The sequence below is a fragment of the Emydura macquarii genome, unplaced genomic scaffold, assembly GCF_026122565.2.
Source record: "Emydura macquarii macquarii isolate MOO-44397 ecotype Brisbane River unplaced genomic scaffold, CSIRO-AGI_Emac_v2 contig_2531, whole genome shotgun sequence".
NCBI lineage: Eukaryota > Metazoa > Chordata > Testudines > Chelidae > Emydura > Emydura macquarii.
Window position 1 is genome coordinate 1,277,647 of NW_027132668.1, and position 12,968 is coordinate 1,290,614.

Sequence of the window (12,968 nt, forward strand, 5' to 3'; positions counted from 1 at the left end):
TATTGCAGAGCAGGCATATTGCACTGGCTTATTGTTGTAAGGTCGTAATGCAGTATGGGCTATTATTGTAGGTAGTCATGCTGTGTATTATTGTAGGCCTAAACTGGGTTATTACTGTAAGAATGCTATTTTGTACATGCTGATCTTATACAGCACTTAGGCTGTGCTATGTTAACTGTAGGACAGTGTTTATTACTGTGGGTCGATTTATTGTACCCAGCTGGACTGAGACAGACTATAGCTTATAGCAGATGATCGGTACTATTCTCAGTGTTGCAGTGCCCTGCTGTTACTGTAGGGTTACTGGCTTATTACACGATTGTTATTGTAGGGTTACTGGATTCTTATTGTAGGGTGACAGGGTTATTCCACTGTGTTGTTACTGTAAGATTACTGGGTTAAAGTTACTAGGTTGCACCACTGTACGGTTACTGTAGGATGACTTGGTTATTGCAAAGTTCTGGGGTGCATTGTTGCTGCAGGGTAACTGCACTGGATTGCTGTTAAAGAGCTGCTGGCTGACGAGTGGCGCCGACTACCACAGCGTTATTGAAAGTCTCATGGTGTTTCTCTTAAAGCCTCAGACGCTGCACACGTCACACTGCAGGGAGGCAGGCCAGGAGACGCTCAGCTTCCCTTCTTCCGTTTGCCACAGCAGGGAATTGCTCCCGGTTCCTGCGGGCTGAGAGAAAGGCCAGACAAGAGACAACGCGCCCCGAGGGCCCCCTAGAGGCGCAGCGGCGCACAGCACAGCGCGCGCGCGCACACGCATTCCATTCCCCCCTGGTTTAAAGCCCGGCCCCAGGATGGGCGCGCCCCTCCCCCCGACAGCCAGCGCGCGCTTTGGCCTTCGAGGCAGGCGGACGGGCCACGAGGGGCCGGATCCTGCTGCGCGCCGCAGCCCTCCCCTCTGCCTCCCACCCACTGCCCCCCCACGGGGCGGGGTTGTCGTGACGTCGAGGCAGGCCGCGCAGGCGCAATCCCGCCTTTTACCCTCACCCGGAAGTGCTCGTCGCTCCTCTCGGCCTGCTGTGGGTTTGTCCCACAATCCCCCGCGCGTTCCTTCCTTTCCAGCCTGCGCTGCCGGCCAGGGTGAGTGGCCCGTTGCGGGGCCCGCCCGCCCATCCGCTGCCATCCGCCCCGCCGGGTCCCGCTGGGCCCCGCGCCCCGCCCGGCCCGAGTGGCGAGGGGATTCCGCGCCCGGTGCACCGGCTATTGCCCGGCGCCGCTGAGCGGGGAAGGACCAAGCGACGTGGGCAGAAGGGCCCGGTCCGCACGGGGCCGGGGCCGGGCCAGAACCCAGGCCTTGTATAGGGGCAGGTGGGAGGGGATCGAGGAGTGACCCAGGCCTTGTTTAGCCGCAGGGGGCATCTCTAGCGCGAGGATCTGCCCCGGGTTTTATGGGCAGGGCCAGGCGGTTTCGGTGGCCCCAAAAGCTGGAGCCAAGGATAAAAACCTGGTGCTGGGCTTCGGGGTGTCCTGCTAGCGTATGGGGGGAAAGGGGTGAGAAAACCGAAGGCGGTGCAGCGCAGCACAGCAGCAGTTGCTGTAGCCCTGGGGAGGCGGGGTGATGGAGTTGTAGCATTGAAGCTGCACGTTTTGAAACCTCCTGCAAGGTTAGTGCTCTGCAAAAGGCTGGTTAAGATGAACTAGACTTTAGTTCTGACCGTAGAAACCGTAATCTGTGAGGGGAAAAAGGTTAGGGGTGACTTGGTGGAAAAGCCCACACGGACTTACACGCATGTGTGATTTTCAGTGTTGCACAGATGGCTCCAGCAAAGAAAGGTGGAGAAAAGAAGAAGGGGAGATCTGCCATCAATGAGGTGGTGACTAGGGAATATACCATCAACATTCACAAACGGATCCATGGAGTGTGAGTGGGGCTTTTTCATGCCTTGTTTGTGCTAATGATGTCCTTACTTTACCTACTTAAGTGGCCAGTGTTCGGAAATTTTCACGTAAGCTTTCAAACTGTTGGCAATGGATGGTTGTCATCAAAGATGCTGACTTTAGGGTAATGATGTGTATTAGGCCTCAGTTCTGCAGTGCCTTAGACCGAGCAGATCCAATTGCAACATTAAGGCCTGAGTGGTTATGGTTTCTGGAAAATGCAGTTCTTAAGAAGTTTTTCTCAATTTATGTAACTCTTCCTAGGTTTCATACACTGCTATTCAGTTTATAGAAAGTAAACAGTATTGATGCCAAATACTGATATTAAGGCTGCTTGCTGCTTTCTAACACACTATATTAATACAATTTGAGTATCATTACTGTTAGATATGAGTAGCTTTATGTATGACAGAATGCCAGAACTGTGATATTAGGATGCTGGAACCTGTGAACAGACAGAGCTAATTATTACATCTTGGTGACCACAAGTGTACTGCTCTAGGAGGGGAAAAACAAGTGCAATCTACGAAGATTTTCAATGTACAGATAGGTTAACATCTCATTTTTAAGTGTAGGATGTATATGTATACACTGGTAGTACTGAGTTGGATAAGACAATTCTTAGTTTACCATGTCTGTTCTGAAAATAGTATGGAGCAATCCTTGTCAACACAGTCTGGGAGAAGACTTGTACAGGAGCTCTGTCATTTGACTTGGGTGTTGGCTGTAGATATATAGTTACGTTCAGTGGGTAGAAAAATTTTTTTTAACTTGGGTTTATTATAGATTGTATTTACTTTTTTGAGGCTTTGCTTTTTTTTCTCTTGCTAGCAGGAAATACTGGGTCTGAAATACTGTTTGTGTCGCCCTCTTGTTTAGTCTTCCTGCCATCTTGCTCCTGACCTCTCTTTTCCCACTGACACGGAGCATTAGATGTTAATCTGTCAGTGATATTACAAATAGTGTTCTGATGTGTGCTGTGCTACGTTAGGTTAAAAATCACATCCAAGGAGCAACTTGAAATAAGCCCTGGGAGTCAATTAGTACAACAGGCTTGTAGTGAAATTTTATTGAAATTGTATGTACATTGCACATCTGTATCTATTTAGAAATAACTATTACTGACTTTTGAGAAAAGATTAACGTTAGTACAGTCCAACAAAATCTTTTGTCTTATATGCTTACGGAATGACAGTCTGGCTAGATCCATGGCAAGTTTCCAGTGCTGGGGATATTTGTTAAATCGTAGCTAAATTACCGTTTTCTCTGTTCTCAGGGGATTCAAGAAACGAGCACCCCGTGCTCTCAAGGAGATCCGTAAATTTGCAATGAAAGAGATGGGTACTCCTGATGTACGCATTGACACCAGATTGAACAAAGCAGTTTGGGCTAAAGGGATAAGGTATGTTCCAAGTGCTTTAATCATGGGTGAGGGAGGAAGAATTTCACAAACACACATGTGAGAGAATCTCTTAAGTATCCTTTCCATTCACCAGTATTTGCTTTTCGCTTGCAAATGTTTCCTTTCTGGTATTATAAGTGGGTGGGTGAGATCTTAGGCTTAAGGCCCAAATCCACAAAGAGATTTAGGTGCCTAGAAAAATCACTGGGAGCCACCAACTCTGGGTTAGGCACCTAGAGTATATAATGAATGGGGGGGGGGGAGAGAGGTACCTGAGAATGGCATCCAAACAAGCCAGTACACTAGGTGGGGAGCTGCCTAAACTAGCCAGTGAGAGATGCCTACCCTGCCCTTCTCATGGCTAAGTCTGGTCTGCAAAGGAAGTTCTATCTCTGTTTGCCATATGCAGCTAGGAACCCTCTCTTCACATAATAGAGAGGGGGGAGTAGGCCTCTTTTTTAACCTTCAGCGTGGTGGCTAAAGTACTCTCCCAGATTTAGGAGAGACCAGTTCAATTTCCCCTCTTCCTGCTGAGAGAGGATTTGAAGGGGGGTTCCTCTGGTGAGTGCCTCACCAGTGGACTAAGCAATAATTTACTATAGGGCTCCCTCAATGACTCTTGAAGTCATTCTACTTTGTAATTAAATATTAATTGAGCCACAGTGAGTGACTCTAGCAGGGTGGATTGATTTAAATAATTGATAATGTATTTTGCATTTGTACTTTTTAGTTCTTTTCCTAAAGAAAAGTTGATTCTCATTGGTTGGTAAACCATTAAAATATGTTGACTTGCAACTAAATATAGTCTTTACACTAAATTTGGTGCTTCTTTTTGCTAACTGGGAGGATATACTGCTTCTCTACCCATGTATTTAAGCAGTTATATAGCGTAACATACATTTATTCAGATTCTTAATTTTACTTTTTTTATTATGTTAGAAAATGATCAATGATGCATTTCTTAATTTACTAAATGACTTTGTTGCTTGATTTACTAGCTTGATTTGTCAGGATCTATTTGGATTGAAATTAATTAAAAATGCAAAAAACAGAATTTTAATTTTTATATAAATTTACATTAAATATGGTGCATAAGTAAGAACAAAGTTTAGCAATATATGTTTTGCATTCAAAACTTTGATTTATTAAACAAAAGAAGTATTACCTGTAGTTAATTAATTGAACTGGTTATTTCTGGTCACTGTGTCATATCCAGTTTTTATTCATAGATTGGAAGAGGAAAACAAGCTTTCCTGCTTTTTCAACTCCCAATCAGTTCCTTAACTTTTAAGGAGCTACTCATTGAGCTGAACTAAACAGAATTTTGTTTCGATAAACAGAAATGAAGGAAATACTCTCTCTACTGAAGTGCTAAACTAGCTTTTTGACATCAATAGTAGGTGCAAACTTAGTTCCAGGTGCTTAGTTCAGTGGTTTGATTTTCTTAAAACTGGGTAGCAAATATGTATTGTTTAATATTATTTTTAGTATTTAAACAATTGAGTACAAGAAGTTTAGGCCTTAACTTGTCGGTTTCATATTTAATTTTAAGATTTTTTTAAAAAATAAACCTGTTTTTTAATTTAAATTGAGACCTATGTATGCCCAGAGGCAGAAACTTGGTGCCTAGGGAACTTTTAAATCAAAAACATAGTCTGAGTGAGGTTGCGCAGCAGCTGACTGGGTGTTTTATCACACTGCTGCCTCAATCCCTTTGTGAATGTAGGTCTTAAGGCTGGTCTACATTAAAGAGTTTTGCTGACAAAACAGGGGAGGTGTACAGCCTAAAATGCTCCTCCCACCAATGTAACGCCCCTGCTATGCCGCCATCATAAAACCACCTCAATGAGAAATGTGGGGTTTATGCTGGTTTAGTTAGGGTGACGCAGGGTCAATGTAGACACTGTCCCTTGCATCCGCTGTGGAGCTGTCATTCTTGTCAGTTTCACCGCTCCCCTGAAGAGCTGGTCAGGAGCGGGAAGCCAGAAGCCCTGGGCAGCTTCCCCCAGCTGAGGGGGCAGGACTGCGAAGGGAGAAGTCCCAGGTGGCTTCTCCACCTGGTCCCCGCAGGGAGCCGGCATGGGTGGGGGGGCCAAGAAGCTGTGGCAGCTGGACCCCCCTCTCTAGGGATGAGAAGCACTATGCGGCTTCTCCTGGCTCCCAGTGGGGTGTGGGCAAGGGGTTTCTGTCAGGTAGCTGAGAGCCTGGTGTCTCCCACGCTGCCCTTCTAAGGTCAGTGGAAGTGCTCCTGGTGAGGTTGTACTTCACTGACGCACCCCATTAATTACTGTGGTAGCTGTAAGTTGACCTATGTTAGGTCAACTTATTTTTCGAGTGTAAACAAAACATAAATCATCTTTGCAGCGCTAGGGAGGAGACTGGTAGAAAAGAGGGCCTGAAGGCACTACTTAGCCCATCAATCTGTTCAGACTCAAACCCCTTCCTTACATCTCTACCCTTACTCCTTTGAGTAGATTCTCTTAGCAGGGGGTTTTCAAAATCTTGAATTCTGTACTCTGGGCAGTAGCTATGTAGGTTCTCCTCAAAAAGAGTGTGGACAGATCATTTTGTACCTCCCTTTCTCAACTGTGTTCCATACTAAAATAACAAACCAGACCTACAGGGATACTAAGCTGGAACTAGCTTTGAAGAACTGATGTTTTAGTACAGTTAATGTGTCCCTTAGGCCACTGCGGCTCTAAATGTTTTATCCTTTTGTTACATGCAGTGTGTTCAGATACCCTTTTTTTAAAACCACATTCCTGCTGGCATGCTCTATTACATGGTTCTGATGACCATAAGTAGGTAGATCTTGCTTTTACTCCTCAAACACTAATGAGGTTAGCTGTTGACACGTGAGCAGTTAAGGCTAGAAAACAGTGCTTTATACTGTGTCCCAGGATGAGATTTCAAGCTTCCAGAGTGCATTAACACCTAAAATTCTGGCTGTCCAATATTCCTGTTAGTCATGGGGGAAACACTTAGTGGCACAACAAGTGCTTGTTCCTCAAAGCAGACTTCACTATCTTTATTTCTAAATGTTTTCCATTTTTATGGTCCCACTAATTGCTTCTTGGGAGTGCCTGAGCTGCTCACTTTAAGAAGCTTATGAAATGTTCCCTATCTGCACTCAGATGCAGAATTGGCAGTGATAGTATAAACACCCCTGTTCTGTGATGGCTATAGCCACTTGTTTTCATTATTTTCTTGGCTGAGACAGCTAGGAACTCATTTTACGTACTAGTGTGCAGATAGAATTAGGCTGATTTTAAGGATGCTCTACTACCTGCATTCCACAGAAACTCAAATTGTCTATCTTAAATTTTTGCTGTATACAGACTAACACGCTGCCTCTCTAGAATTAAATTCTACAGTGAGACTAAAATTGCATTGAAAATGAAACTATGTAAACTTATGCAATATTTTCATTATAGGAATGTTCCCTACCGTATCCGTGTACGTTTATCCAGAAAACGCAATGAGGATGAAGATTCACCCAACAAACTATACACACTAGTTACCTATGTGCCAGTCACCACTTTCAAAAGTAAGTTTGCATACTCTTCTCATTGCACATTTTCTGAGCAAGACGGTTGGTAAAGACAAGCCTACTAAGACTGTACACACTGATGTCAGCAAATTCGCCACCATCACATCGATTTTTTCAGTTTGATTGAGCAGCAGTGAAGACATGCTCAATCGATCCAGAAGTTGATCTAATAACACTACCTCCTCAAAAAGCGTAGCGCTGCGTCAATGGGAGTTATGCAAGCTATTCAGCGTAGCTTGTGTAACTTCTGTCGACTGCCGCCAAATTTTGCTGGCAATGTAGACCTGCCCTATAAGCATCTGCTACAATGGAGATTCTGCTGGGTATCTTCACGTTATAACCAGAAGATAGCAGTAGCTTGCTAGCTAGCTAAACTAGTTCTTGTCCAAGAGCTTTTACTCTTAAATGCCTGCTGTGAAGGAAGAAGAAGAGGGACTTCTCTTGCCCCCAGGCAAACAGAAGTCTCTGATTTTCACATTAATCTTAAGTGTATACAGTTGTAGATAAAAAAGCTTCATAAATGAAGTTGTCCCTTAATGATGGCAGTCTAGTTGCTGTGTTAAGAATGCTGATATCTTTTAATTTAACTAACTAGGCTTTGAGTAAATCTCATTAAGTGCATTCTGAGATTTAAAGCAGACTTTCTTGGTCATTATCTTGACTATTAATACAACTTACTTTGTAATATTTTTTTTGCAGGTCTACAGACAGTCAATGTGGATGAAAACTAAACTGATTTTCAATACAATAAAGTTATAAAAGTGACACTTATTCTGACTAAGATATACTACTCACTATGGTATCCTGTAATGCTCTAAGAACTACAACATATCCAAATCAGCATGTGGTGGGGCTAGGCATTTGAAATTTTGCTTACTTTATGGAGGTATTACTTTTATCATCCTTTTACTATGAAACGTGTTTTTTTAAAGGTATTGTTTACATTAGAAAACAGAGCAGCAGCTTGTACCCATCTCAAAACAAGAACAAGGAAATTCACAACAGAAAAGGAAAGATTTTTCACCCAACCTGTAGTTAAACTGCTGCAGGAAGTGGTGGAGACCAAGAATCTTAGCAGGATTCAAAAGAGGATGGGGTTATTTTAGGAGTATCCATGCTTAATGACAAATTTTTAGTAGTGATATTAAATTTTGTATTTGACAGCTTAAACTCTTCTCTCTACTGTAGTGTGGAGAGATTCTCTCACCTATATCCTTTGAAACATCTGGTTCTTTAGTCCATAATTCAATTACATGGACCTCTGCTTCAATGCTGTATGGAAATTTCTGTGTTTGTAAAAACAGCATTCATACAGTTGTGATGGCTGAGGGTACTTCCTTTTTTAAATTAGGTCTGTTAAAAACATCACTAGAAAAACATGAAGAATAACTTACGTAGACATGGGGGTTGCTCTTTTTATGCACTATAGTCAACAAAACCCCACTTTGAAAAATACTCTACAGAGGAGGGTTGGAGTGAATGTCCTGCACTTACCTCATGAGGTATTCCTTAGTTGAAAAGCTGACACACTAACTCTACTTTGAAGATACGTAAAAGTCTAGTACAAAAGGATTTTTTTAATTGAAAAGTGCATGTTTTCACAGAACATCAGAAGCACAGTCCATGTACACGTAACATATTAGCAAGACATACAAATCTGACTACAATCAAAAATAGTTTCAATTACCAGCATTGAAACAAGTCTTCAGGATTAGTGCAAAAAAAAAAAAAAAAAAAAAAAAAAAAAAAAAAAGACAGGAGGGTTTCACCAATTAAAAAAAACAAGCTCTGTAACAAAACTGGAGTCAGCGCTTCTGTTCTCCCAATATGTAATGGGGTCTGCAGTGTCTTCACAGTGCAGACAGATGTTTCCTTTTACATTCCAAATAAGAACATTTAATAAATCAATGGCACAAACCAAACGATATACGCTTTAGCTTTTAAAGCTCTCAAACTGAAGAGTAACATTGCTTATCAAAACATTCCACTGCTAACCAAAAACCTTCCTTTGCAACATGTGCTTTGGTGTAACTTCAGTGCACTCAATTTTAGGTAAATCTGCTACTCTGTATTTAGTTTCAGCTGTTCAGCTAGTGACTGGTAGCTCATTCCATTTGTTTTGAGACTGTATTGATTTAGCTTTGCATTCTCAAGTTTTGATTTCAGTTCTAAAGGCTTTTCAAAGAAATTAACTAATGACTGTTCAGTCAAGAGTGATGCTAAAATTTGTTCTAAGGAGATAATCCAGTTCCCTTCAGTAACAGGTAAGGATTGAGTTTCTTTCTGAGTAGTCTTCACAGTGTCAGTAAAAACGGTATCCTGGTCAGAGGCAGAGGCTTCAGGCTGTAGGTCCTCAGTAAATTCATCTGATCCACTCCCCGAGCTGCTACTTCTTTGACCCACTTCTCCAATCTGAAGTAGTAAAGTGGTCACAGTGGCAATGGCTTGATACAAATAGTTTTCCTCAGGATCTTCATGAAACATGCTGTACAAGGTTTTGCAGAACTGGATGAATTCCCTCTAATAGGCAAGGGGAAATTGTAACATGTCAAAAGTTATTGATTACAACAGCTGTAAAAGTTTGGCAGCGAGTATAAGGTGACAGGATTTTAGAGTACCATGCAGAAACCCTCATTCATAAACTCTTGCTACAAATTTAAGATTTTTAGCAATTTGGTAAAATGCCCAAAGAAAGTTACCAGGTGGTACTCTGGCAGTTAGTAATTCTTGCCTAATTTAAAATGCCAGAGACTGGATTTCATATAAGCCTCCAATCCATGTGCTAATAAAGGGCTGTGATATTAGTTTTTGGGTTTTTTTTTAAAAAAAAACAAGGGGGCTGACTAGAAGAGTTTCTCTTGGTGGTTGGTCTACAGAAAGGGATTAGGATCTCACAGGATTGGGCAATGTGTGATTAGCATTGGGATAGGGTGACATCTTCAGTCAGCAAGAACAGACAGTGCTGTATCTAGATGGAAGCACCACGCAATTGAGGATCTGCATGAGCTGCTTGTGGTTTTGGCCTGTAGAAAACGTTGATATGGCTTGGACTTAGCTCTTTGAGAAATTACCTCTTTCCCTGTGCCAGTTTGCAGCCATTGTAGGCACCTGGACTCAATTCAGAAGAGAGAGTTGCTGGCAGGATGCTTAAGGGCCCCATATCTTTTGGATTCACTTCACCTGGTCTAAAGTAGTTCAAATTTTGGATCTAATACACCAAGTAATTTTAGACTTGTGGTACCTGCCATTATAGAAAGGGTTGCACAGTTGCGCTCAGACATTTTTAAAAATAATACCTGGCTCATTTTTGGCATTTCTTTTTCAGTTTTAGCATCCTTCTCTTTGGCTAAATCTTTAAGCATCTGCTTCAGTTGCTTCTGGTAATCTATTGCATCACCTTGAGTGGGGGAAAAAGACAGAAGCAGAAATTAGTTTCAAGTCCATTGCAACAAATTCAAATAAAACCAGAAACCTGGAGAGGAGAAAAAACTTGACTAATAATCAGCCTACAGCTGGATAGCTATTATGTACATAGTTATACTAACACACAGTTTTATAAATCTGACTGTACATACCATTTGCTTTTCCAAATACTAGTGGCCTCGAAGTAGACAATAGAGGATTCTTTAGTGGTGACTGACTGTCTCTCTCATTTTCTGTAAGAGCTAACCAAAAAAATCAAACAAATTGAGATAGTCAGTGGTCCTTGAAATGGTACATTAATAACTAAGAGCTTTATCACATTTTAATCATCTGAGCTCAGCAAGAAGACTAGCATCATTTATGTTAAAGGTGATATTTACAGGTGAATGTTATTTAAACTTTGCCTAGTTACGGCAGACTTTAACTATGCTTGTGTTAAAACAAAAACCTTATTGTAGTGGAGTAGCAGGAAATGTTGCCAAGAGTAGTACATTAACAAAAAGCTTTGCCCACTGTAGAAAATGTCACTCAAATTTTAGTCACCCAATTAAAATGAGACTGGGATTGCAACTCTGCAAGGTCAAACCAGTGCCTGTACGCAGTATATCTTTTCAATAAAAATAGGAGTAAGTACCAACCCCTAGGAATACCACCTCATGTATGGAAAAAGGCCCAGAATTGATTGCAAGACATCTCAGTGTATAGTAGTTATAAGCCACCTTGTTTACAGTAAGACACCCAGAAATTTCAATATTAAACTAAGAAGAGCTTAGACTGGAATTTTTAAAAAAATTGTTAACTGACTAGCACAATTAGAAATGTAGAGTGCACATCCTTTCAGCCGAGGGCAGCTGTGTATATTCAGAAACTGCTGCTTCCCAAAGTGTGATTATGGGCATTGGGAGAGGAAGAAAGGATGATCTTTTCCTTTCAGATTTCTTACCAGGAGGGATGTGCAGCCTGTATAACAGATTTATCTTTTCATTCATTTCTCCATTATACATAACATCTGCAAGAGAAAAACAAACAGTGCATCACAATATTTACTTCCACAGTTTAAAATAACGAGTTCTTTTAAGCACAATGGAATGTTCATATGTACATGGAGCCAATGTTATTAAAATGAAATATTTAAGCTGCACCTGACCAGCCAGTAAAAGCAAGTAAGAACCAGCTAGTTTGGTCTTGTGTATAGCCCTAGGGTTACTGGCCTATGAAACATATCTGCAGTTTAGAAATACCAGCGAGAGTGCAAAGAAGGCAGAGGCTATATATTGTCACATCTGAACAAAACCATGTCCTCACTTAGGGGGCCCCCGTTTTCCTATTAATGCTTCCTAGACACCACCACTACAGTGTTGTAGGATAAGCATAGTGGTAGAACAGTGAGGGCTCCCCTATTTTATTTAAATAACCAATGAAGACAAGATACTTATGTTTAATTCACTCAAAACGTTGTGAAAGGTTTTTAAACTATTCATAATCAGCTCATGTTAAGAGTTATACAGTGGCTCAGCTCTGTATCAAAAATGAGTTCTAGGCATTAAGTGAGGAGATCTGTTTGAATACTGGATTTGACATCCTGCTACATACATACTGCATCTCATACTTTGGCATGCTAATTGAAGCCAGACCACCCTGCTCCCCATCCCGCCACCGGCCCAGCTGCACTGTCGCAGAGGTAGCTACCTAAGCAGCTAGCAAATCCTTTGAATTCGATGAGAGAATCCATATTTTCATCCAGGAGGCGGAATGTCCTTTCAGCTAAAACTTTAGTGTGTTCCCCACACGTCCACGGCGAGACAAGTTTATAAAGGTTAGTGAACTGCTGAGAGTCTATTCTGTACTGCTCGGCATAAGGTCGACTTGGGTCATGTCGCTGAATTCCTGGACTCATCCATTGCCAGTAGCAGCTCATTAGATGTTCTCTCTGAGAGAAATCAGAAGCAATATAGAAGAATGCATTATTACATAGATTTTCAAGAATAGTAGTTGATTCAGACACATTCATATCAAGGTATGCTGGAGCTGTTGAAACCTCTTTTTACAGGTATAATACTAACTACCAAGACAGTTCCTAAGGAAAAAACCATTGTACAAGTCTCAAATCAGACAAGTTGTCTCATGATTTCCAATGGGTAATTAGTAGGTAAAATTTTCAAAACTAAGAAGAGTTTTACAATATTTTCTCCAATTGCCTAGTAGTTATTGCTGTAAGGTAAACAATACACAGACAAAAGAGTCAGGTAAATTTCACATTGTTACTAAAAAAAACTGTTTCAAAGAAAGATCCTGGAGCCAGGAAATTAAATTAGAAACAAGACATAAGTTATTGGTAAAATAAAATGGTCAAAGCCCAGGAAATTGTAAGTGAATGGAAAGGATTCTGGGTTAATATTTTGCTGAGAAGTGAGGACCAGCCTCTAAAGAACATTAGAAATGCAAGACTAAGAAATTAAAGGGTTGTGGGTTTTTTTGGTACTTAAGTTTTTTGCTGCAAAGCACAGAGAACAGTTTGCAGAGCTGTGCATTATTAAACCTGTGTGCAGATTAAAGTTGCTAGAATACAATAGAACCAGATTTCACGCAGTCCTTTTATGTACTACAGATTAAAGGAGGCATGCTGATTATCTTTTGCTCTTAAGTTTTGTGAGGTTATTCTTTGCTCTTTTAAGATGTGGTATGAGGTCCTCAAGGCCCAAT

General features: G+C 41.4%; 2 protein-coding genes across 3 annotated transcripts in view; one reads left to right on the plus strand and one right to left on the minus strand.

Annotated features, from left to right (window-relative positions):
- Positions 1-1,057: 1,057 nt before the first annotated feature.
- Positions 1,058-7,613, plus strand: RPL31 (ribosomal protein L31). The gene is made up of 5 exons (XM_067563570.1): positions 1,058-1,092; positions 1,757-1,873; positions 3,167-3,292; positions 6,727-6,839; positions 7,542-7,613. The coding sequence occupies exons 2-5, from the start codon at positions 1,767-1,769 to the stop codon at positions 7,571-7,573; spliced, it is 378 nt and encodes a 125-aa protein (XP_067419671.1). The 5' UTR covers positions 1,058-1,092; positions 1,757-1,766; the 3' UTR covers positions 7,574-7,613.
- A 791-nt stretch (positions 7,614-8,404) lies between these two features.
- The window catches only part of TBC1D8 (TBC1 domain family member 8), a 71,503-nt gene continuing 66,939 nt past the window's right edge, over positions 8,405-12,968 (minus strand). For both annotated transcript variants that reach the window (XM_067563569.1, XM_067563568.1), the window contains exons 16-20: positions 11,955-12,195; positions 11,209-11,274; positions 10,418-10,507; positions 10,139-10,239; positions 8,405-9,362 (exon numbers count right to left, since the gene is read on the minus strand). In XM_067563569.1, the coding sequence (XP_067419670.1) occupies positions 8,904-9,362; positions 10,139-10,239; positions 10,418-10,507; positions 11,209-11,274; positions 11,955-12,195 (957 nt within the window). In that variant the 3' untranslated portion in view covers positions 8,405-8,903. The remainder of the gene's footprint in view (positions 9,363-10,138; positions 10,240-10,417; positions 10,508-11,208; positions 11,275-11,954; positions 12,196-12,968) is intronic.

Excerpts from the sequence above, each read along its gene's own strand:
- RPL31 (XM_067563570.1), top strand. The coding sequence starts at position 1,767 with ATGGCTCCAGCAAAGAAAGGTGGAGAAAAGAAGAAGGGGAGATCTGCC. Across the intron at positions 1,874-3,166 it reads CACAAACGGATCCATGGAGT|GGGATTCAAGAAACGAGCAC; the intron begins GTGAGTGGGGCT and ends CTCTGTTCTCAG. Across the intron at positions 3,293-6,726 it reads GTTTGGGCTAAAGGGATAAG|GAATGTTCCCTACCGTATCC; the intron begins GTATGTTCCAAG and ends TTTTCATTATAG.